The sequence below is a fragment of the Phascolarctos cinereus genome, unplaced genomic scaffold (genome assembly GCF_003287225.1).
Source record: "Phascolarctos cinereus isolate Bilbo 61053 unplaced genomic scaffold, phaCin_HiC Scaffold_3;HRSCAF=262, whole genome shotgun sequence".
Classification (NCBI taxonomy): domain Eukaryota; kingdom Metazoa; phylum Chordata; class Mammalia; order Diprotodontia; family Phascolarctidae; genus Phascolarctos; species Phascolarctos cinereus.
In genome coordinates, this window is record NW_027555736.1 from 162,280,681 (window position 1) to 162,307,587 (window position 26,907).

General features: G+C 36.1%; 1 protein-coding gene across 2 annotated transcripts in view; it reads left to right on the forward strand.

Annotated features, from left to right (window-relative positions):
• Positions 1-26,907, forward strand: part of DMXL2 (Dmx like 2) — a 149,415-nt gene that overhangs the window by 41,096 nt on the left and 81,412 nt on the right. For both annotated transcript variants that reach the window (XM_020980751.2, XM_020980785.2), the window contains exons 7-9: positions 8,543-8,718; positions 11,693-11,876; positions 26,372-26,546. In XM_020980751.2, coding sequence (XP_020836410.1) covers positions 8,543-8,718; positions 11,693-11,876; positions 26,372-26,546 — 535 coding nt within the window. The remainder of the gene's footprint in view (positions 1-8,542; positions 8,719-11,692; positions 11,877-26,371; positions 26,547-26,907) is intronic.

Genomic DNA, 26,907 nt, shown 5'->3' on the forward strand with positions numbered 1-26,907 from the left:
AGTATCTATTATATACAAGGTACTGTGTGGAAGTAAATGCCACAGTCTATCTGAAGCTACAGGAGCAGTGACCTGTGCTATGGTAGTTTTCCCTTTTAAAAATTTTCTCCTATGTAAAATTGCCAAGAATATTAGTTCTGTTGGAGCTCTGGAATTAGTACTGGAATTAACGCTATGTTGAGGATAGTCATAGGATTTTAATTCTAGAATTGGAAAAGACCTCAAAGTTAATGTAGTCCAACACTCCCTCATTTTTACAGATGAGAAAATTGAAGTTCAAGAAGATCACAGGTAGTGTTAGAGGCTTGATTTGAATCCAGGTCCTCTGACTTAAGAACCAGTGTTTCTTTCACATCTCCTATATCATGTTGAATTAACTATGTCGATTAGAGTATGGGACAAAAATGCCCTGCTTCTACTACTGTACCTCCTCAATTCAAATATTTTCCTCAGCAGTTTTGTTAAGGTAGATTTGATAGTCTGTGTTTTTGCATAAAACAAAAGAAGGAACACTTTTTGATCATACTAATCACAAGGTGTAAGTTGACTTCTACTGATTGCTAACACATTGGCCTTAGACTTGGAACAGTTTATCCTCTCTGCCTCCTGCCTTCCTTTCCCCAATTCCCAACTCAGTTTTTGTGAGGCTCAAATATATTCCACATGTAGGTTAGGTTTTTAGTGCTAGCACACCCAGAAGCCCAAAACTTTTTTCTGCTCCTCTTGTCTGAAATGTACTGTACCTTTGTCAATAATTGTTGGACGTGACCAATTAGTTTTGCTTGACTATACATATTTATTACAAGGGTTTTTTCCCCTTTTTGTCCCCAGTGGTGTAGAGAGGAGGAAAAATAGCTTTTGTTCATTGAAAAAATTAAATGAAATTTTATAAATAAAAAAGTCACCTCCCTATACCATCATAAAGAATGTAAGTAGGACTTTACCGCCCCCCAAAAAGACAGTAATTAATCAAGTGATAATTTACGTAGCATTGACTTTAAGCACTATAGGAACTTAGAGGGGAAAGAAAAGAACAACAAACTCAATCTGGAAGACTGGCTTTTAACAAGAAGACCTGAACAGGGGCTTTAAGGATGTGAAGAATTTAGAAAGATAGAAGACAACATAATTACCTTGGTGAAGGACAAAATGGCAGAAACAATTAAAAAAAATATATATTGAGGAAATTACACACCAGGAAAAAGTTATAGAATCTATGCTAATGAAAGAGACATACTTGAAGAACAAAGCAAGATGAGAAAATTTTAAAACTGGGCTACTTGAGAGAACTGTGAAGAAAAGAATCTAATCTAATTTCAGGAAATGATAAGAAAATTTCTCAGAAACATTCAAAAAGAGGGACAGATCACAAATTAACAAAGTTCATAGCACTAAAATACAGGTAAGCCTCAGATTCAACATTCACAGTCACCTTATCTTCCAGATTCAACACTACAATGACAAGGAAATAATATTATAAGTAACCAAGAAGAAAGTCAATCCCAATTTATAAAACTCAAGTTGACAAGTTTTCTACAAAAAAGCAGAAATGATAGCAGTAGTTAGTATTATACCAAAAATTTTACATCATATGATTTCATCCCAAAAGAAGCTTTTCTACAAAATTAAATATTCTCTTACAAGAACACATTTTGATGAGTGCTTTATAGTATAGTTTGTAGTAGTATAGTGGTTCTCCTAGGTCGTCTCCCTTCCCACTTTTAAAAATTATTTCCTTTGAAATCTTTTACTTTTTGTTGTTTTGGAAAATTTTGAGTATCATTTTTCTATCTCTGTAAAGTAATCATTTGGCAATTTGAGTGATATAACACTGAATAAATAAAGTAGTAATGTAATTTTTATTACATTGGCTCAGCCTACCCATGAGTAACTAATATTTCTCCAATTTTAGTACTATTCTTTTATTTCTACAAAGAACATTTTGCAGTTGTATTCTTATAGATCCTGTGTAGTCTCATTAGGTAGGCTCCCAGGGACTTTATACATTCTGTAGCTATTCTGAATGGAACTTCTGTTTCTGTCTCTTCCTGCCAGGGTGTGGTTTTGGGATTGTTTTTTTTTTTTGTCTGTTGGTTTTTTGGGTTTTTTTTGGTAATATAGAGAAATGCTGATGATATAACCTACAATTTTGTTGAAGTTATTGTTTCAAAAAGATTTTACTTTACAGTTGTCTAAGTAAACTATCATCTCATCTGAAAAAAGTGTTAATTTTGTTTTCCCTTTACGTAAACTTATTTCTTCAGTTATTTTTTCTTAGCTCATGGCTATCACTAGCATTTCTAACAAATTAAAATGGTGACAATGGACAGTCTTCCTTTGCCCCTGATCTTACTGACAAGTACTCTAGTACCCATTACATATAATGCAGGCTCTTGGTTTTAGAAGATATTATTTATTATATTAAGGCAAGATCCATTTATTCCTATGCTTTTTAGCATTCTTAATAGAAATGGGTGTTGTATTTTGTCAAAAGTTTTTCTGTATCTATTGATATAATTTTTGTTTTCTTGCTGTTAATTTAATCTACTATGCTCATGGGGGGTGGAGCCAAGATGGCGGAGTGAAAGCAGTGACTTGCTTGAGCTCTCCTCCAAACCCCTCCAAATACTCGTAAAAAATGGCTCTAAACAAATTCTGAAGCAGCAGAACCCACAAAAAGACAGAGTGAAACAAATTTCCAGCCCAAGACAACGTGGATGATTTATCAGAAAGCTGTATTGTGCCGGGTTGGGAGCGCGGCATGGGCGCGCAGGCCGCAGCAAACCTGGAGCAGGCCTCAGAGGACTGAATCTCAGGCAGCTGTGGAGGTTTCCAGACTCCTCAATCCACGAATGCCAAAGACAACTTAGAAGGTCAGTGGGAAAAGTCCATTTCTGTCGGTGGTCAGAGAGGAAGGTGGGGTCTCAGCTCCATTCCCCAAGAGCCTGGCCCTGGGGGGGCAGCTGCTTCCCGAGCTTCCAGCCCACAGACTGAGGGGGAATCCAGTGGCTGATCAGAGAGGGACTGCAGGGATCTCTTTGCCAGTGCTGAGGCAGGAATCTCTTGCTTTGCCCATGTGTGGATCTGGGTCACAGTTCTGGGCGGCAGTGCTGGGGTGAGGAGGAGTGCTGGCGTGGTGGAGCTTGTAGTGGCTGTAGAGAGGAACCCCTCCTCACAGTTACAGGACAGAAAGGAATACTTGTGGTCACAGGCCAGGAAAGGAGTAAACACCTTGCCCCTTATCATACCACCTTGGAAGAACTGAAAATTTACAGGTCCCTACAAGTATCTCTGAAAACAGCTACACAAACCCCTGAAGCTTGGGACAGTACACTCTCCACATTGGAAGCAGACTCTTACCTTAACAAGGGAGTTTAAAACTCAAGTAATTGGCTGGGATCATGAGCAAGCAGTGCAAAAAGAGTCAGACTATATTATTCTTACTTTGGTGAAAAAGAAGATCAAAATATACAACCAGAAGAAGACAACAAAATCAAAGCTCCTACATCCAAAGCCTCCAAGAAAAATATGAATCAGTCCCAGGCCTTGGAAGAGCTCAAAAGGGATTTTGAGAAGCAAGTAAGGGAAGTAGAGGAAAAACTGGGAAGAGAAATGAAGTGATGCAAGAAAATCATGAAAAACAAGTCAACAGCTTGCTAAAGGAGACCCAAAATACTGAAGAAAATAACACCTTAAAAAACAGCCTAACCCAAATGGCAAAAGAGGTCCAAAAAGCCAATGAGGAGAAAAATGCCCTAAAAAGAAAATTGGCCAAATGGAAAAGGAAGTCCAAAAGATTACTGAAGAAAATACTTCCTTAAAAATTAGAATAGAGCAATTGGAAGACAGTGACTTTATGAGAAATCAAGACACTGTAACAAATCCAAAAGAATGAAAAATTAGAACAATGTGAAATATCTCATTGGAAAAACAACTGACCTGGAAAATAGATCCAGGAGAAGATTTTAAAAATTATTGGTATCTGAAAGCCATGATCAAAAAAAGAGCCTAGACATCATCTTTCAAGAAATTATCAAGGAAAACTGCCCTGATATTTAGAACCAGAGGGCAAAATAGAAATTGAAAGAATCACAGATCTCCTCCTGAAAGAGATCCCCAAAGGAAAACTCCTAGGAATATTGTAGCCAAATTCCAGAGTTCCCAGGTCAAGGAGAAAATATTACAAGCTGCCAGAAGGAAACAATTCAAGTACTGTGGAAACACAATCAGGATAACACAAGATTTAGCAGCTTCTACATTAAAGGACCGCAGGGCATGGAATATAATATTCCGGAGGGCAAAGGAGAGGATTACAACCAAGAATCACCTACCCAGCAAAACTGAGTATAATCCTTCAGGGGAAAAATGGTCATTCAGTGAAATAGAGGACTTTCAAGCATTCTGATGAAAAGACCAGAGCTGAATGAAAATTTGACTTTCAAATACAGGACTCAGTGGAACATGAAGAGGTAAACAGGAAAGAGAAATCATAAGAGACTTATTAAGATTGAACTGTTTACATTCCTGCATGGAAAGATGATATTTATAACTTATGAGACCTTTGTCAGTATTAGGGTAGTTGGCGGAAAAAAATTATATGTATGTATATGTAGATAGATAGATAGAGGCACAGGGTGAGTTGAAGATTAAGGGGTCATATCTGGAGAATAAAATTAAGGATGAGAGAGGATGATACTCGAGAAGAAAGGGAGAGGTAGAATGGGGTAAATTATCTCACAAAAAAAACAGAAAAGAAGTTCTCACAGTGGAGGGGAAACAGGGGAAGGTGAAGGGAATGAGGGAATCTTATTCTCATAGGCTTTGGCTTAAGGAGAGAATAACATACACATTCAATTGGGTATGGAAATCTGTCTTACCCTACAGGAAAATAGGGGGAGAAGGGGAGAAGAGAGCAGGAGGGTGATAGAGAGGAGGGCAGATTGGGAAAGAGGGTAATCAGAAGCAAATACTTCTGAGGAGGGACAGGGTCAAAAGAAAGAATAGAATAAATGGGAGGGCAGGATAGGATTAAGGGAAGTAGAGTTAGTTTTTCACAACATGTCTACTAAGGAAGTGTTTTGCATAACTGCACATGTACAGCCTATATTGAGTTGCTTGCCTTTTCAATGAGGGTGGGTGGGGAGGGAGGAAGGGAGAAAATTTGGAACTCAAAGTTTTAAAAACACATGTTTTAAAAAACTGTTTTCACATGGTACTAGGAAATAAGAAATACAGGAAATGGGGTACAGAAGTCTATCCTGCTCTACAGGAAAATAGAAGGGGAAGGGGATAAGAGAAGGGAGGGGCGAGAGATAGAAGAGAAGGCAGACCAGGGGAAGAGGTATTCAGAATGCATGCCATCTTGGGGTGGGGGGAGGGGTGAGAAATTTGGAACTCAAAAACTTGTGGAAGTGAATATTGAAAACTAAAAATAAATACATTTATATTAAAAAAAATCTACTATGCTCATAGCTTTTCTTATATCAAATGAACTTTTCATTCTTGGTATTCATCCAACCTGGTCAGAGTGTATCATCTTTTTGATAAATTGCTGTAGCCTCTTTTTCAGTGTTTCTGAGAAATTTTCTTATCATTTCCTGGAGTTAGATTAGATTGTTTTCTTCACAGTTCTCTCAAGTAGCCCAGTTTAAAATTTTTCTCATCTTGCTTTGTTCTTCAAGTGTGTCTCCTTCATTAGCATGAATTCTGGAACTTTTTTCTGGTGTGTAATTTCCTGGATATATATATATATATTTTTTTTTTTATTGTTACTGCCATTTTGTCCTTCATCAAGGTAATTATTTTTTTTCATCTAAGTCTCTTGTTTTGTTTGTATTTTTTGTGGATAAACCATGATGTTTCATTATCATTTTTGTTCTGATAATTCTTTTTTGTATTTAGTTCTTTCTTTATTTCATCTCATGAAACTTTCCTAACTTAATTTCTCCCTTAATTCCTCCAGTGTGTTTATTAGCCATAATATTGGTGAGAAATTTTTAGTTTCACTTTGGGGTCTTGATGTTTTTTAATAAACTTTTCTTTTAGTGTTTTTACTTATATACATATATACATATATATATTTTTTAATCTATAATTTAAAATTTTTTTATGAGCAATTTTTTTCTAAACTCAGTTTTCTTTTGAAAACCAATTGTGATTTCTTTTTTCTTTTCTTTTTTTATTTCTAATGTTTTTTTTTTCATTGAAGAAACATTTTAATTAATCACCAACTATGTGCAAGTATCTACTTAGGATAAATACAAAAATTTGATTAAGACACAACCCTTGCCTTCATGAAGTTTACTGTTTGGTAAGAGGATGTTATCACATATAATTATAACATATAGATAGAGCATCCACACTTAGGTAGGAATACCTGGATTCCTGTAAATCATTTAAATTCTCAGTGCCTTCGGTAACTATCTATTTACACACAAGAACAACAACAAAAAACCCTTATAAATTTGATAGATCCATCAAGAAACTTGAATATTTCCACATTTGAAGATTAGGAAAGATGATTATGTATGAAACTGAATCTTTATTATATACAGCTTGTTCTGATGCTGATTTTGAAAGGGACTTTTTACTCTGCCATCTTTGTAGAAGTAGAAAAGCTGAAGAATTGCTGTAATTTTCACAATGAAGTGATCTTTTTGCATATGCTTTTCAAAAACTGCAAGAACGTGACTCATTGTCCTAATGATATATTTTTCTCCCTTTGGACACATGATGAAATCAGTTCTGTTAAGTACTTTACCTCTCTGAGTCTCTTTTGTTCTTCTGTTCATCTACAACTGGTTCTTGTCTTCTGGTTTCATTTAAATTAAGAATTTCATTATGGTATCATTTGACTACTCTTGTTTTTCTGTATGATTCTGAGTACCCTTTCCCTTATTTTGTGTTAGCCTGCCAGAGTCTGGACATATAATAGGGTGAAGGGGGCCGTATGAGACTGAGAGCCATTTACAAATTTTATTTCCTTCATGGATGGCAGTGCTTAAGTCATTTATGATCTTTATGCTTTGAAGTGGTACATATTACAGCTTAATAAATGTTTACTGACTGATGATCCATTCCATGACAGACAGAATATCTTGGGACCACATTCAAAATGTTTACAGTTTGGTTGTTCCTCATCAAGCCTTTAAGAACCCAAAGTCAAATCTGTTCCTTGGCTAGGTGGGAGAATTTTGTGTCTTTTTATTGTTTCATTTCTTTAAATCTTGCTGACTACAAGTAGATTGTATTCTTGTTGAATTCAGAGACTGTAATCTCTTAATATAGTGCTGAGTGGGTGTATACAGTTGTGCAATAAATATTTTTTGATTGAGTATACTACTTCTGAATCAACTTCTTGGGGCTTCAGAGAGCTATCCTCACTCCATTATTATTATCAATAGGGAGATAATGGGGATCCCTTATCAGTTTGAGGATGAATAGAGATACTTCTAGGGTTGAACTAGCATCTTGTGGGATTGAAGATATTGCATTGATTAAGATCTTGTTGGTTAAGAAAGAACTGGAAGTCAGCTCTGGAGTGTTGGCTGCATCTGCTCTGCTTATGTTAGAGGAACCAAGATGGTCTGATGAAAGCAGATGGTGCTATTGTGATCCACAGCCAAGAGGTATTTTCTGCCTCTTCTTTGGATCATAAAATATCCTTCACTAAAATTACACATGACTCAATCTCATAGCTTCCTTATAGCTTCTTTCATGACTTTTAAAATCATAGTTCATTAAGTACTTTGATTAGATTTGCTTTTAAGGACTGGTTTTTTTTAACATGGTATTTTAGGATTGTTTTCTTTGCATTTCAGATTTATTTTGGTCCTAGAATCAGGGGGAGTCTTGGGAGAAGATTTTTAAATGATGTGTATTTTTTTTCCATGAGATATTCCCTATTAAGCATTACTGTATCCCTTAAATCTTGGTCTTTCAGTCTTGGTCAAGCGTTCACCCAATCATATCTGTTTCCCTAAGCTTAAACCTGTACTTTTGTCTCTTCAGTTGTCTGTCTTAAACTTGTATGTTTATCTTTTTCTTAAACTTATGCTTCCCTTAAATAACTTGTTCCCTCCACATTCCTTGAAAAACTAGAAATGGTTAAAACATTAATCTCAGCAAATAGTTATGTATAATTTTTTTTTAACAGAGAATAATAGGATTAGAAGGAATTCAGAGTCATCTAATAGTATTTTGCAACCACTGTGTTGCAACCTGCTGGTTCTAATCCTCTGAGGAATTCTATAAGACCCTTATTTGCTTTTTGGGTTCTTCCAACCATTTAAGAAGAGTCCTTTTTGATTTGTTTGTTTATAATATATAGATCATATAGTTTACTTAGTTAACTTTTAAATATTCTGCTTCACTAGCAGGTTTCTGATTTGTGCATGTACAAATTTTGGAGAGGGAAATGGCAAACCACTCCAGTATCTTTGTCAAGAAAACCTCAAATAAGGTTACAAAAAATAGGACGTGATTGAAATGGCTGAACAACAACAAAAATATTAATTTTATATTGGTTTATCTTTTTCTGCAGGATGATTGTCTTTTGAAAGTGTGGTATCCTATGACTGGTTGGAAGTCTATTATACCTCAAGAGCATCAGGAATTTAAAAAAAGACAGACATTTACTAACTTTTCTTTTGTTTATTTGGCACATCCTCGAGCTGTGACAGGGTTTTCATGGCGTAACACTAGCAAATTCATGCCCAGGTTAGAAAACTATTTATTTTTTAATGTAAAATAAATGTTGATTTTTATTTTTTCTAGGGCCTTAAAGGGTAGAATTTCAAATAACAGGAAAACACAAATTGTGAGAAGAGAATGTGATACATTAGGCTAGCCACAGTAATATAGCATTGGATAGATACAGAGGAAGAGAGGAAAGTATTCATTATGCACTTCCCTTATCCTAGATAAGTTATAGGATCTTTTCAAAGGAAAGATTATTCTGCTGGTCCGATATTTTTAAAGGTCCTAGTTAAACTTGCTTATGAATACCATAAGAATTGCTAAGAACAGCTAACAGATGCTTTAAAAAAAGCTGGAACCTTTTCACCAACCATACCTGAGAAATTAGTTCAAATGATAGGAAATATGGCACAAATCATGTGAATGAAAAAAAAAATTAGCTGCATAGAAAATTAGGCAGAGAATGTCATGCAGGAGAGGAGGGCTACATTTTGAAAATCCAAACAAAAAAGTTATTGTGAAAAAAAATAGATGTCGGGAGACTTGGTTTTCTTCCTACTTTATTTCTTATTTATTTTCAGATATGAAATTAATAGCATGCTTCTTAATGAAAGTATATTTACTAAATACTTTTCATGTAAATTGAATCAGGTTTTGTTTAAATACTCTTTTGAGAGGTAAAATGTTTTCTTTTCATAAAGTAGTTAAATGAGTTAGAGGAGTGTCAAGGTAGCATGAACAGTGCGCTTTTATTTACCATTTCCCAGAGCAGGAGAAATTCTAGTTTTATTTGATGTTCATAGTTGTACTCTAGGGACACTCGGACTTGGTTTTCTTGATTTATATTTAGATAGAGGCACTAGGTATTTTCTAATGTCCAGCATGAATCTGGGGTTGGGGTTGATGGGTGAAATCAATCAATCAGTCAGTATGTATTAAGCACATATTACGTGTCAGGCACTGAGAGAAGCGCTGGGAATACAAAAAGAGGGAAAATACAGTCTCTGCCTTTAGGAAACTTACAACATGCAAACAAATATATACAAAGCAAGCTATATATTAAATAGGAGCTAATTAATGGAGAAGGCACTAGAATTAAGAGAGGCTAGTGAATGCTTCCTGTAAATGGTGGGATTTTAATTGGGATTTCAAGAAAGCTGAAGAGGCCAATAGTCAGAATAGGGGAGGGAGACTCTTCCAGGCATGAGGGATAGCCAGAGAAAAAGCCCAGAGCCGAGAGATGGAGTATTTTATTCATCGAATAATCAGGGTGCTAGTGCCGCTAGATTGAAGAATATATGTCAGGTGTAAGCAGAGTGGAAAGTTGGAATGGGCTAGGTTATGAAGCACTTTGAATGCCAAATAGAGCATTTTGTGTTTGCTCCAGAGACAATAAGAAGCCACTGGAGTTTATTGCGGAAGGTGACATGATCAGACCTGTGCTTTAGGAAAATCACATTAGTAAGGAGCAGCTAGAGTAGCACAGTGGCTGGAGCTCTGGTCTTGGAGTCAGAAGGACCTGAGTTCAAATTTGACCTCAGACACCTGACACTTACTAGCTGTGTGACCCTGGGCAAGTCACTTAACCCCAACTGCCTAAGCAAAAAAAAAAAAAATAAAAAAAATAAAGGGCAGCTAGGTGGTGAAGTGAATAGAGCTCTGGCCTTGGAGTCAGGAGGACCTGAGTTCAAATCCAGCCTGAGACACTTAACACTTACTAGCTGTGTGACCCTGGGTAAGTCACTTAACCCTGATTGCCTCACCAAACAAACAAAAAAAACCCAAAGGAAAAAAAAAAGAAAAAAATCACATTAGTGGTTGAATGGAGGATAGATTAGAGCAGAGAGACATCAGGTTATTGCAATAATCCAGATGTGAAGTAATGAGGATCTGCAGTAGAGTGGTGGCAATGTCAGAGGAGAGAAAGGATGAGAGATGTCGCAAAGATGAAATCAATAGGCCTTGGCAGCAGCTTGGATATGGGTGGTGAGAGATAGTGAGGAATCCAGGATAACTTGTAAGTTGCAAACCTGAGAAACTGGAAAGATAATGTTGCCCTCTACAGTAATGGGGAAGGGAAGAGGTGGGGGAAGGTTTAGGAAGAAAGATAATGAGTTCTGTTTTGGACATGTTGAGTTTAAGGTGTCTACTGGACATCCAGTTCCAGATGTCTGGAAGTCAGTTGAAGTTGTAAGATGGAGGTCAGCAGAGAATTTGAGGCAGAAAAGGTAGATTTGAGAATCATCAGCATAGAGATGGTAATGTAATCCATGGGAACTAATGAAATCAATAAATTAAGTAGTATAGAGGGAGAAGAGAAGAGGCTTCAGGATGGAACCCTGAGGGACACCTAAAGTTAAAGAGCATGATCTGAAAGAGGTTCTAGCGAAGGAGTTATCAGAGAGGTAGGAGGAGAACCAGGAGAGAGTGATCCTAGAAAGACCCTAGAGTAAACCTAGAGAGAAGAGAGTATCAAGGAGAGAGTTATTAGCAGTGTCAGAGGCTGCAGAGAGGTCAAGCAGACTGAAGAAAAAGGCCATTGGATTTGGCAGCTAAAAGATCGTTTTTAATTTTGGAGAGAACAGTTTCAGTGGGATGATAAGGTGGAAAGCCTTATCTTGGGATAGTGAGAACTTGGGATCAGCTGTGACAGCTGGACCTTCTTCCTACCTGGATTATTCTTTCTTAAAAGGCCAGTTAACCTAACTCATGTTTTATGGCAACAGATTGTATCCCCAAATTTGGCCTCCAATCTTTATAGAGGTTTGTGTTGTTATCTTCATAAGAGAGAATAGGGGTGAAAGGAGCTGAATGAATCAGTGTACATTCATTACCACAGGTGGGAAAAAACCTCTTTTCTGCTGGTGTTATTGCTTTTGTAAGTGAAGGATAGCACATTAGTTATTTAATGAGTGATGACTAAACTGAGGAGATTAAAATATATATGTATGTTTTAATATATATGGTAATCCGGTCTATTTCTGTTTGTCTTTAGGGGTTCTGTTTGTAATGTGTTATTAACCTCATGCCAGGATGGCATCTGCCGTCTGTGGGCAGAAACCTTATTACCAGAAGACTGTCTTCTGGGTGAACAGATTTGTGAGACGAGCACTTCCAGCATTGCCAGCAATCTTTCTCATTCTGGAAGACAGAAGGACAGGATACAACATGCTCTGGAGGTACTGTGGTGTTTGTGTTGGCCTCAATACTTAACATATATACTAATAGGGAGATAAGGATCTGACCAGAAGCTCACAAAGGTGTGCCCGGAACTGAAGGAATGGATTTTAATTTTTTTCATACCTCTGAGAGCACATCCACTTCTTTACATATTCTTGACCTGTTGACAAAAGAGTGTTTATTAGCAATATTAGGACTCAGACATCACTCTGAAACATACTTAGATATGTACTTCCATCTCTTGTTTGCTTTGCGGCCATAGGACAAGTCATATAATTCTTAGAATGTCAGTTTTCTCATCTATAAAATGGGTATATCTGTGGACACCTACCTTGCCGAATCATTGTGGGGAAAATATAATTATATAACACTACTCTGATGTCTCCTTGTGTCATGGAGATGATCTTGGGGTCTCGGAGGCTGTGCCAGTAAAGCCTAAGCCCTGGAAGGTCCTACCAGTTGGAAAGGCTTCTAACAGCCTTTCTATTGCTTGGGCATATTTCTTTCATCTGAGGAACAGCTCTGCTAAGTTTGGAGAGACCATAGCCAAGTTGACTAGAGAGTGTTGAATTTTTTGACACTGCCCCTATCAAAGATCGTACCAGCTCATACCAACAAATACTTATACCAACAAAATCATAGATCTTTGTTTCTATCACAATTTAAAATCTTTAACTTCGTTCCTTAGATTTGAAACACTCTTAGTTATAATTGTTTTTAAGAATAAAATATAAGTGTATTTTTGAAATTCAGGTCATCATTTAAAAATAGTGTGTTTTATGAAAATGAAATTCCATTTTTATTGTTTCAGGGATTTTGGGAACTGATATTTTGTATTTTACTTTATCATTTTAAAGGAGATTTAAGATATTTAGTCCACTTTAGATGACTACTTTTAACCTTTCCATGGTATAATAAATTTTTTTAAAAATCAGTGTTTTCTAACTTATGAAAAATGCATGAGAACAGAGGTGCTGTGTTGGTGATTGAGAAATAAGGTTTAATTTGATCTAATCATAGCTCATTATATTCTTTTATCTACTAGGATTGAGGATGGCGTGTTGAGATTAGTCAGGTGTTCTAGTTTAACAGCTAACTTGTAATAATTATCAGAGAATTAGCAATTAATATAGAAGATCCTGCATTAAAACTGTGCCAAACATACCTTAATCTGTCTTTGATGATTGATATTACTTTAAGATCTTGTAGTGCCTGTGGGCCAGTTTTATTACATTTGTTATTACTGATCTTTAGATATGGTGAAGTGTTAGATAGGAATTCAGATATTAATAGAATGTTAGCAGTTTTTATGCTGATGATAAAAGTGAATGCAGATAGATCAGTTGTCCTGTAAAAAGCAAATTTTAAAATGAATTTCTTTCAAATAAAAGTAATGAAAGTGTCTGTTCTTAAGATATATTATTCTGCCTTTATGTAATACTGACTAACCTTGCTTAGAAGGAAAATATTGCTCAATTTTTAGATATTACTTTTTGGACAGCATGTATTTTTAAATTTCATTAGTCATATTTGAAAGCAGATGTGACTAATAAGATATTTTATAATATATTTATTAGAGGTCCTTGGCGCTTTATTGGAATTATTTGTTAGGTTAATTGTTAATAAGCATCTGTAAATCATTTACACATTCACTGGAGATTAATTGCGTCATCCATTTTAGGCAGCAGTTAAAATTAGGACAGAGAGACCAACTCAGAGTAAAGGGGGGAGGGGGGAGAGAGAGAGTGAGAGTGTGTGTGTGTGTGTGTGTGTTTGTATGTATCCAAATTGTAAAATTTAGTTATTCCTCCTTAGCTATAGCACTGTTTAATGTTTTTACGTCTTCTGCCTCATTTTCCTTCATGGATAGCAAAGGACTGCTGTGATGAAAGACATTTGAAAACTTTGTACAAATCTATCCCACATTTATCTTGGTTAGTTTGCCTTCTTTTCCAGAAAATAAATACACATCATAAAGCAGAATTGAAATTTTCACCTGAATCCTGAGATAAAAAAACCTTCAGATAATTCCTAGCAGTATTTTATTTTATTTTTGTAAATAGTATTTTATTTTTTTTCAATTACATGTAAAGATAGTTTTCATTATTCATTTTTTATAAGATTTTGAGTTCCAAATTTTTCTCCCTCTCCTCCCCCTCCCCAAGATGGCAAGCAATTAATACAGGTTATATGTGTACAATCATGTTAAACATATTTCCACCTTAGTCATGTTGTGAAAAAAGAAGCAGAACAAAAGGAAAAAAACCCATGAAAAACAAAATCAGAAGAGTGAAAATTATGCTTCAATCTAAATTTAGACTTCATAGTTCTTTCTCTGGATGTAGATAGCATTTTCTATCATGAGTCTTTTGGAATTGTCTTGGATCATTGTATTGCTGAGAAGAAATAAGTCTGTCATAGTTGATCATTGTACAGTGTTGCTGTTACTGTGTACACTGTTCTCCTGGTTCTGCTCACTTCACTCAACATTAGTCCATATAAGTCTTTCCAGGTTTTTCTGAAATCTGCCTGCTTATCATTTCTTATAGGACAATAGTATTCCATTACATTAATATACCACAACTTGTTCACCATTCCCCAATTGATAGGCATTCCCTAAATTTCTAATTCTTTGCCATCATACAAAGAGCTGCTATAAATATTTTTGTACATGTGGGTCATTTTCCCATCTTACGATCTCTTTGGGATACAGACCTCCTAACAGTATTTTACAGTGATGATTAAAAATCATTCAACAAATATTTATTAATTGCCTACTATGTACCAGATACTCTGCTTAGTTCTAGAGATGGAAGTAAAAAAAAGAATGAAATAATTCCTATTGTCAAGGAACTTAAGTTCTCAAAATTTGTCTCTTTTTGGATCAATTTTATTTTCTTATTTGACACAAATGTTTGGCTTTTTTTTTTAAAAGAAATGATCATTTATTATATCTGAATTATTTAGTCTTTGTTTACGTTTATGATTCCTGGGCTATATGGACTTAAAATTAACTTTTGAAGTAGACTGTCTGTTTTTCTACTGTAGAGTTGATGGAGTTGGATGATTGTATATGTGTGTGAAAAAGGGTATTAAAGTTCATTTATGTACTCTACTAATTATAAAGATAAAATAGAAAACTTAGCTTTTTCTTTTCTGGAAGTTTACTGAGACATTTATGATTTATCCTTAAAAGAAAGAAAATAGAGCAGCATAGTCTAAAATGATGCAAAAATGAGTTTTGCATTAATGATAAAGGACAGAACTGACAGCATATAATAATTTTAATATTTTTAATTGTAATTATAATATTTCTATTCTATTCAATAATTTTAAGCCAAAAATATTTATTACCTGTTGTCTTCATTTCACAGTTAAGTGAGACATGGGAAATTATTTTTTAAGGATTTTTACCTGCCTAAATAAAAAAAAATTAAAGTGGCTTACTTAATACCGTATAAAATAGGGATGATAAAAGTAGTACAAAGCCATTTAAAAGGAACAGAGAAAGAGAGAAAGAGGTCTTGCCAGGTTTTGCCTAAGATAAGTTCATTACTGTAGTTGAATACTGAATTTAGCTCTGAATTTCCTGGAAGCATTTGTATTATAGTGTTCATTGCTTTTTTTTTTTTTGCTTTTTAAGGGATCAAAGTTTGTCTGGAAATTTATTTTTATTATGTGTTTCTTTTTACCTACTTTTTTTTTCCATCTTCTTTATTTCTGACCACAATCTTTCTAGCTTTGTAACTTTAGAATTATCATCAACTTTTCCCTCCCCCCTTTCTCCATATATCCGGTGAGTTGCCACCTCTGAAATATATCTCTGACCTGTCCCTTTTTCTGCTTGTATGGCCCTCCTTGCCTCTTCTGTCTAACAGTTTCAACAGCCTTATTGGATTCCAACATTCTGTTCTCTTCCCTTTCCAATACATCCTTCACAAGGGCATCAAAATAATCTTACTGATACACAAGTCTGGCCTTGTCATTCCCCTGCTCAGAAACCTTCTGTGGCTTTCTTTTGCCTGTAGGATAAAATACAAATGAACACCCTTCATAGTGTGGCTCAAGGGTCAGCATTTTTTTCCCTTTCTGGTACATTGCTACAGTGCACAACACTGGCCATATTGCTTTTTACCTGAGCATCAAGTGTTCCCCATGCCTGTAATGCTCTCATTCTTCCCCTCTGCCTATTAGAAGATGCAGCTTCAGTGTGGTCTTTATGGGAATTTTTTCCTGATTCTTCCTTTTTCTTTCTGCTCCAGTTGGCATAGATACACATGTTTTGGTTTAGATGTCTTACCTACCTTCATTCTTAGAAAGTTAGAGGGAAGAGACTTTTAAATTTTGCTTTTGGATCCTCATTGAGCTTGCACTTAGGTGTAGAGTAAAAGCTTGTGGCATTAGAATAGGGGGTACAGTGGACATTTCAATGGATGTCTTCAACAAACCACCAAAACGTTGTTCAAATGGATGTTTTCTTGCCTGACCTTCCATAAAACTGAAGATAGGAAGTGTCTTTGTGGTCTTGAGGCAATATGGTCCAGGAAAAAATACTTTCTGGTATTCATACTGGATGAATCATTCAATGAGTATTTATTAAGTGCCTATTATGTGTTAGATGCTGAAGATATAAGTCAATAAATCTTTTTATTTTTAAAGTTAGTCAGTAAACATTTTTAAAGTGCCTAATATGTGCCAGGCACTGTACTAAGCCATTGGAATTCAGAGAGGTAAAAGATAGTCTCTCTTAATCTATAACCTACCCCCTTCCTAATGGTCCAGTCTTCTTATTCCTTGTGTGGAGGAGGGAGCCTTGTGACTCAGTGACACCGATCTCTTTGCAGTTCTTTAACAAGACACTCCATCTCCCAAGTCTTGGCATTTTCACTTGCTGTCTCCCATGACTGGAATTCTCTTCCTTCTTATCACTGCCTCCTGACTTCCCTTCAAGTCTCAACTAACATCTCATCTTCTGCAAAAAAAACTCTCTTCCTGATTTCCTTTAATGCTAGTACCTTTCCACTGTTGGTTGTCTCTAATTTATCTTGTTTATCCATAGTTATTCACATGTTGTCTTCCCCATTAGACTTGTGAGCTCCTTGAGAGCAGGAACTATTACCTTTCTTTGCATCCCCAGTGTATCATGTGCATAGTATCTGGCGCATAGTAGGTGCTAAATACTTGTTCCAGACTCGCTGACTAGAAGAAGATGGCCCATCAGCTGCCCCTTAAAAGAAGGGGCTGTATGAGATAGATTTAGCAAAGTTGATAGTTACTATGCCTAGTAGGGCCATTTCTCTTGCATCTTAATTTGTGATTTTATTCTCTGTTGTCTGATGTGCTGTTCTTCTGTGTATTGATCAAGAAGGTGCCCATGTGTTTTAGATACCAGGTGTGTGGGAGGTAAAGTTGATATTTTGTTAGGAAAATATAAAAGTCTCTCTTGTCTTTTCATTAAGATGGAAGACTAGCCCACTTCTGTGGGAAGGTTGATAGGCTAAAGTTTGGGCCAGCATTTTTCTCAGAAAGAAATTTCCCACATGAGCATTTGGACAAATGCTTGTTTGCAACATAGGAGTTTTGTACCATGGAATGTTCACAAGGCAATTTTGGCCTGAAAAATTTCAAAGACGTACATGTTTTAACCACAGAAGAACCTCAGTTTGGATCCTCTTGACCATCTAATTTTGAACAAGACTGCTGTAGCTTGATTGGGCTTGCCAAGATGAATGATCTGCAAAGTGCATCCTCAGATAGTTAAATGAATCGCACTTGTTGGATGAGTTATTTAAGAGTTTTAATTTAATTGATGGCAAAAAGTTTAACAAATAGTTTTAGTATAGTTTATAATAAACTGCCAACAGTTGAATTATTTCTTGTTTATTCCTAGTTTTTTCAGATTTTCTTCTTTATTAACTTAAACATTAAACATGAACATTACAGCATACATGGAGAACAGACGAGAATTGCCTGTAAAATTGTGAACTTATGTTTCATAGTTTTTGTAAGTGTCTTTCTTGTCATCTCTGTCACTATCCATTAGACCTCCTTCCTCACATAGAAACCTTTCCTTTTAGCAAATAACTGTAGTCAAGAAAAACATTCACCACATTATTCATGTTTGAAAATGTTTGCTCTATTCCACAACTATAGTCCGCAGCTTTAGCCCTGCTTCATTATCAGACTTCTTATGTCATGGTTGGTCACTGAATGCATCTTTGTGTAAATTGTTCACCTGCTTTGGCTCACTTTTACATCTCTTCATATTAGTCTGCCCAGGTTTCTGTGAATCTTATTATATTTGTCATTTATTACATCCATTTACCACAGTTTGGTTAGTTATTCCCCAATTGATGGTCATCCATTTTGTTTCTTATTATTCTCTTTGCTACCATAAAAAGTATTGATAAAAATATTATTGTACATTTGGGTCCTTTCCTTTTTTAACTTTCTTGGAGGATATACCTAGTATTGATATTATTGGGTAAAATGGTATGCACAGTTCAGTGACTTTTTGGGTAATAATAATAATTATTATAGCTTGCATTTGTGTAGCTGTTTAAGCTATGTGAACATTTTACAAATGTTGCCCCATTTTGTCCTCAAAACAACCCAGGGTGGTAAGAGCTATGATGAGCAAACCGTAGTAGATAAGTGTCTTGCCAGGGTCAGACGTCCAGTTACCTAAGGTTAGATTTGACCTTACTTCTTCTGACTCTAGGTCAGGAGCGCTCTCTACTGTACTACCTAGCTGTGAGTAGTTCCAGATTGCTTTCCAGAATGGTTGGCCCAATTCACAGCTCCCTCTGCAGTTCATAGTGTCCCTGTCCTTTTACAGCCCCTCCACCAATTGCCTTTTTGATTTTTTTTGTCACCTTTTTCACCTTGATGGGTGTGAAGTAGAACCTCATATTTATTTACTTCTAATTAAGATATACTAAAAGCCACATCGTCTATCAGCTGCTCTGATGGTTTAATTATAAGTGGAAAGGGAGGCTCTGACACATTCCTATTTGATACTGTTTAGTATAAGCAGCTCAAGCACTACCTTTTCTGCGAAGTCTTTCCTCATGGCTTCTCCCTTCAGATCACCATCTATGTATTTTGTACATTTAAAAAAAAATTATATTGTCACCCCTCCCCCCAGGACAAAAAATTTTTGTTTTTGTTTTTGTCCTGGTGTCTCCAGCCTTTAGCACAGTGCCTGGAGCTTAGTAGGCACTTAATAAATGTTTAACAATTGATTGTGGGTCACTTACAACTTTAAATCTCCTGAGATCCTAGTATTCTGTGATTCATAGTCATTTACCATCATTTGGAGAACAAAGGTGAGCTTTTTGGTTAAGGAAGCCTAATTGGTGGACACTTCTAAGAGTTTTAAATTGTTTATTGTCTTGACCTATGGCGGGCTCTTATTTATGATCAGCTGAGAAATAATTGTGACTGACACATCCTTGCTCCTTATCCATGACATTAGATTGAGAGACCGACCCACGTGCTTTTTTGAGGAAGTTGACAGGTTCAGACACGTCCGGCATACTAAGCGGTGTAACTTTTCAGAAATATTTTCCCTTTATCCACCTTGTTACTTGGCTTTCCAAGTACTCTTGATTTCATAACTGCATCTCTCTCATGTCACCTTTTCTTCATCTAAATTAACATTAGCTTGTTGTATAAATTTGCGTCCCGTCTTTCCTGCACTATTATATTAGTTTCCCACCTTCTAGGGGAGATGGTTCCTTTCCTTGATTCCATCTCCCACCTTCCCCTAACCTCGTCACAAGGGAAGCAATGGACCAATGAAAGACACTTTCTGATATTCTTCTTTGTGAATGCACATGTTTTGAATCCTAGAACATTCTGCTTTCCCTGGCATATGGAGATTTATTCTGTAATAAATCAAGTTACATATTTTACATTGAAGAGTCAAAGCTCAATAGATAGTCATACCCAATGGATACCATTTTCAAACCTTGCCTAGTGTGTAAATACCTAGTCCTGGCTCTGCCTCACTAGTTACTGGGGTCTTTGTTACTAGATAAAATATCAGAATTGCTTTGCCAGATGGCTGGCTGAAGAAAAAAAAAAGATTTGCAGCCTTGGGCATGAGGAAATTTAATTTTTGAAAGCTAGATTTCTTATGAATAGATGTTAAAGGCTGAGAGGAGGATTAGGTAAGGCTTTGTTTTTTCTCTCTGCCCTGTCACATTCCAGGATATAAATTTTAGTCATTGGAAAATATAATTTGAAACTGCTTCAAGGCCTTTAAAATGTATATCTGTTCCAACAATCAGATAGCTGCTAGTAATAAGTCTGGAATTGTACTGTTTTACTTCGGCTGAACATAGTTTAATTTTTCATTGTGGGAAAGATAAGGATAATCCTAATCAAGCCCCTCCAGAAAGAAGGGCTCTGAAAGGGATCAGCTAGTCTGATACAGAGGGTGATTGTAGTCGTGGGTGGTTATATACTCAATCCTCAACATTCTTGCATTGAGCTTTTGTGACTTCAGATATTCAAATATAATTTTATTAGTAACCTCATTTTTGTTGTTGTTGTTTTGTTAGGCAGTGGGTTTAAGTGATTTGCCCAGGGTCATACCGCTTGTAAGTGTCAAGTGTCTGAGGCCAGATTTGAACTCAGGTCCTCCTGACTCCAGGGCTCTATCTACTGTGTAACATAGCTACCCCTAGTAACCTAATTTTTATTTTCACATTCTCAGGTATGGGCAATAGAGAAAAAAAAATGAGAGGTGATGCACAAGTTTATTTCTACAAAAAGGAGGAAGTTTTTGTGAAAGTATTCGTGAATCCTTTCTTGATGCTTTCTTCCAGGTACAGTTCAGTGGCAGGGAGATTAGAGATGTTGCTCCCTTCCTTTTTTTTTTTTTTAAAAAAAGTGGACATGTGAAACTTCTATATTAATGTAATTTATAGACAAGGGTGTGGTACTTAATTTTAAACAACTATGGGGTGGGGGGAGAATATGCCTAACATCCTTTGAAGTTTAATCTGCGTTACTAACATTTCTCTGTCACTTTTTTTGATTATTTTTTTAATATATTTTTTACTTTTAAAAAAATTTATTTATTTTTAGTTTTCAACATTCACTTCCACAAGATTTTGAGTTCCAAATTTTCTCCCCATCTCATACCTCCCCCTACCCCAAGGTGTCATGCGTTCTGTATACCCCTTCCACTAATCTGCCCTCCCTTCTCTCTCTCCCCTCTTCTCTTATCCCCTTCCCCTTCTGTTTTCCTGTATGGCAGGATAGATTTCTATACCCCATTTCCTGAATTTCTTATTTTCCAGTTGCATGTGAAAACAATTTTTTTTAACATGTGTTTTTAAAACTTTGGGTTCCAGATTTTCTCCCTTCCTCAGTCCCCACCCACCCTCATTGAACCCACCCTCACTGAAAAGGCAAGCAACCCAATACAAGTTACACATGTATAGTCATGTAAAACACTTCCATAGTAGTCATGTTGTGAAAAACTAAGTATATTTCCCTTCATCCTATCCTGCCCCTCATTTATTCTATTCTCTCTTTTGACCCTGTCCCTCCTCAGAAGTGTTTGCTTCTGATTTCCCCCAGGCCCCCCTTTTTTAAATCTTGGGGCTCTTCTGACATAGTTGCCCCTGCCCCTCCTTTATAGGTTACTTCATAGTTACTGTTTTAGGAAAAGTGCATATTATCAGAATTAATGTTTTGTTATAAAGGATTATATGCAGAAAAGTGTATTTTCAGCAATCTCTAGTGAGATTTGTAGTTTTTGGTGGTTGGGAACCTAACCACCTATTTCCCATAGGTTCAGTGTATCATTCATGTTTTTTACTTTCCTACTGCTGTTTTCTAGGAAGGTTACTCCAGCAAAAGTTGAGGATTGACTTTATGTGATTAGATGGCAAAGATGAAAAAAACAAACAAATGTGGCAATTGTCAGAGGAGCTCAAGGAAAACAGATACATTATTGGTCTGGTCATTCAGTATCTGCTGAAGTATTTGCCTATGTCCCTTAAGACACATAGAAGCCACAGTGCATATGCTTGAGACACTTGAAAATATAATGAACCAGAGGGCCTAGAATTTAATTAATTTGCCCTTATTTGAGTCTTCATCTGATAACATTTTTTATCATATTTCCTAAGCAGTATGTCTTTTTTTTTTGAGGCAATTGGGGTTAAGTGACTTGCCCAGGGTCACACAGCTAGTAAGTGTCAAGTGTTTGGTCTGAGGTTGGATTTGAACTCAGGTCCTCCTGACTTCAGGGCCAGTGCTTTATCCACTGCACCGCCTAGCTGCCCCAGCAATATGTCTTTCTAGCCCAGTTCTTCCTTGAATACAGACACAATTAGGAATCTCATCCTATCAATGAAATTGAGCCCCTCCTATCCTTCCCTCAAAAAACCACAAGCATTTATCAATTTATAAGGTTCATATGAACCTTAACTGTCCAGTCAGTGGATTTTTTTTCCAAAATTTCCTCTCAGCTGATAATTAGGCACTCATCTTTGCTAATCTGGGGGGAGGGGGTGAGATGAAACTTCAGTTGTTTCAATTTGCATTTCATTAATTATTAGTAATTTAGAATATTTTTTTCCTGTGACTGTCAGTAGCTTGGGTTTCTTACTTTGAAAACTAACTTTTCATACCCTTTGGACGTTTATTTCTTGGGGAATGGTTTTTGTTATACATTTGAATCAGTTCCTTATCTTGGATCTGTGATCTTCTCTGTTTACTGTTTGGTTGTGAATACTTCCTCTGTCTGTGGATCTAATTAGTATGTCTACGTTTTGCATTTGTTTTCCTGTTGACTACTTCATTTTTATGAGGGTTTTTCAAATTAGAACCTCTTTTGAATTCTCTTTCTAGTTTGGGGCATAAATAAAGGACTGGCATATCTCACTCAATGTTTATTAAACCTTTGAGTTTCTGTGAGTTCATATTCTTTTCTTGGAAGGTACTTGTTTTGGGTATGTTGTGTTGAAAAATGAATGAGTGATAGGATCAGTTTTTCTTTAGGATTTTCAGGGATAAGGTTATTCTTTAGACCCAGGTACAATTCATTCTGAAAGTCATTTCTATGTCATATAAATCAGAAACTCTTCCTCTTGGTCTTTGTTTCATTTAATTGACTCATTAACTCTTATTTACGTTTCTAATACTGAAAATAATGAGTAAACTTGCCTTTTCCCTAGAATATATTTTATGAGTTTGAAAAGTAATATCAGTTGAACAGCAGGGATATTTCCAATGCAGTGTTGAAGAGCCATTGACCTCTCACGTAGCACCAAAAGTCCTTCCTGGTCCAGGCTGATGGTCTCTTGGATAATACTCAGTTGGAATTTCTGAGCAGCTTCCACAGACTCCTTGTCTCTGGAGGTACAGTAGTCACCTTTGTATTGGTGAGGTTTTATGATGGGGTGTAGCAAAGACCAGTTATTTTGATTAAATGGCTTTCCTCTGCTGTTATGAAGCTAAATTCTTAAAATCTTCCTGGAGCCTGTGACAACACATTGGGCCTTTCATATGTGTTTTATCCATTTGTTGTTGTCATTCATTCCATTCCTTTGGAATATCCTTGTTGGGACCATACAGTGCAGTGGATAGAGTACCAGGCCTGGAATTAGGAAGACCTGAGTTCAAATGTGACATCAGGTACTTAATAGCTGTGTGACCCTGTGTGTCCCTCACTTTAGTTCTGTCTCCGTTTCCTCATCTGTAAAATGGGGATAGTAACAGTACCTAGGATTGTGGTGAGAATTAAATGAAATATTAATTGTAAAGCACTTAGCCTGGCACATAGTAAGTGCTACATAAATATGAATATAAGAGTAATAATTATTATTGTTAAAACTCTGGTGATATAGAGGAAGAGGCACAGGTGGTTTTCTCCCTTTGGCCAAATGGATGGAGCAAAAGCAAAATATCTGTGATAAGCTTTGATTATCACAGACGTTTTGGTTTATCCACCCATCTTAGTGTTCTTTTCAGTTTTTTTTACTGGAATCTGGGAAAAGCTACTTTACATATTCAACATTTAAAAAGTATACAGATGATGCAGAATTAAAAATTAGGAATGAGCACATTGAGTACAGACAGATTTGCTGTAGACCAAATTTAAACTACAGGATATGGACTTGATCTTCTTTTGTTCTGGTCTGGTCTTGACTCAGGACACTTCTATAATAACTTAGTTTAAATATTACAACAAAATGAGATACCCTTGATTCATTGAATGCTTACCAAAAAGAGATTTATTTAGCTATAGCAGAAGGATATTCAATGAGGATAGGTATTAAGGACATCTAGAGATGGTTCATCTGAGTTAAAGTTCTTTGCTTGAGTTATCCATTGTGATCTACCATCTAAGCCTTAGAGACCCATGGGGCTTCTCATGACTACTTTGTACTCGGGAGATGAGAAAGTGTTAGCTCCAACAGGCAAGGTTTTTGTCCTGTGAACCAACCAACTATCGAGAAATGTCTCAATACTTTTTGAGGAAAAACTAGCCTAAACTGGAATCTCATTCTGTATATAGATGCTAGTAGTTAATGAACTTGAACTCTGTTGAAGGGGCTTAGTCAAAGTAGGAATTCTATCCTGACTGGGAGAGACAGCTTAATATACTCTCTGGAAAGCCCTGGGGCTCCCATGGTTTCTTGACCTTATTTGAGCACAGGTTGAGGGTAGAAATGGGGAGAGAAACTTCTTTCACTTGACACTTGAAAGATAAATGAAGAGCAAAAAGAAATGAAACCATTGATGAGGGAAAAAAACAACAACAATTTTTCACCAGAAAAGGGGCAGAAATCAACTTGAAAAAATACTTTAGCTCTAGTTAGGATTATTAAGCATGGAATTAATGAGCAAATAGAGGTAAGAACTTTGACACTATTCTTAAGCTTCAAGTGTCTGTGAACTTTATAGTAGACTTTTCAAAATAAGTGCAAATAAACTGAAAGATTGCCTCTTAGAGTAGAGTAAGGAGCACTCAAGCCGTGTACTAGAAATTTTCAAGCAGAGACTAAATGAGCTCCACTCAGAGATGTTGTGGAGGATATTTTTGCAAAGGGTAGGACCAGGATGATCTTTAAGTTCCCTTGTAACTTGTAAGACTATATAGTTCTAGGTTTTGCAGTGATAAAGAACAATTGAAGTTGAAGTAGGAGAAGTTATTTAATTTGATCTGTATTTGTGGTCCTTAAACTTTTTTTATATGAGGTTTTTTTCTTTTAAAAGTTCCTTTTTAAAATGTCAAAAAAGTGAAATTAATTGTTAATTTACCACTTCCACTGTTACACCCCTGATACAGATCAAAGAAGAGGGGAGAAGAAAATCTGATGGCACCTCTTGAAATAGAAGATATAGTTCATGGATAGAAATAAACTAGCCTTTATGGGTTTTAACTTTGCCGATAAAGCCCTACAAAGTGATACAAATACCGCAGACAAGCTAATTTTATGGGATGATTGCTGTATTAGAAGTTGATTGACAAGTCACACTACCATACTATTATTATTTATTCCCATTTTATAGATGGAATTTTACAGAGGAAATTGAGGCTGAAAGATGTTAAGTGATTTTTTCCAAGTATCTTAATGCAGACTTAGGAAGGTTCAGGATACCAGCGTTTGCTGTAAGGAACATGGTCCCCTTCAGGTTTTGTATCCTCAGTGTTTAGCACAGTAATAAGTGCTTCATAAATTCTCTCTTATTCATTCAATAAATGTTTCTTTTGGATGGTTGACCTTTTTGTTCTCTATACTGTACACTTATTCCCATGTTCAGTTAAATTTAGCAAATGTTTACTGGTTACTTTGTTACCAAATGCAAGGCACTGTACTTCAGCAATAAGTTCTATTCTAGAATTATATTTAGAATTGGTATTTTCTGATGCTGCCACCAGTGTTCAAGCAGAAGCTAAAAAATCACTTGTCAGGGATGTCGTAGAGGAGATTTCTGTATGGTTGAACTCAGTGGCTTCTTACGCTCCCTCTCTACTCAAAAATTCTGTAATTTTGTTGCCCAGCAAAACTGAGTATCTGTCCAGTTGTCAACATTGCAGATAACTTTTCCTTAGGTAGATGACTGCCAAAAGCCATCTGAGAACACTGGCAAGAAGAAAGCCTCTTTTTCCTTACAGTGAGATTCAGGAGACATTTCCTTCTCTCCTTACTGACCCAGGGGAGCCTACATACTACGAATTATGGTGTTCATATTACACAAAAGATATTTGTGAAGAAGTTCAGTTATCATTTGTCTTGTGCTAGCATTGTGAAGACTTTATTAGAAGCTTGGAAAATAAGGCCTATGGTATTCTGAACCTATTGAGAATCTTATCTATCAAAACCCAGTTGGTGGTGGTCCTAAGTTTTGCTGAGAAAAACTGAGAAAATTGCAAAAATCTGTGATAAAAGGAAAGCTAACAAATATATGTATCTGACTTCCCAGAATTACTTAACAAGTTACTTTTTTTTTTAAAAACTTTCAGACCATCCATCATTTGAAAAATTTAAGGAAAGGTCAGAGAAGATCTTCTGTTCTTGTAACTCGCACCGAATTAATGCCTGACCAGATGGGAACCCATGAAGTTCAAAGACATATTTCCCATCATGCTAATGCACTGTGTCACTTTCATATTGCAGCAAGTATCAACCCTCTCACAGGTAAAAAGCAGTATCATATCTTTTATATACATTGACAGACAATAGCTTTCTTCAGAAACAGAACTGTTGAGGATATGGCACATTTCATACTTCTGCTTATGTTTTTGTGTTGCCTCTTGAAATACTTCCTAATTAAGGTTGATGCCTATTATCTTAAAGTTTTGTTTCTTAAATTAGGTTGGTCTAGTCTCTTGGGAAGCTCAGGTAAATCCTCAGGATGCTGTGACTTTTGGAGCTTCAGCTTTCCACTTGGCACACTGGTTGACTAACACAACTTTCTCCCTTAATACTTTTACTTCTCATTTTTCTTGCTTTCTTTTCTTTATTGTTACCATTTTTAATATAGTACTGTAGTGACAAG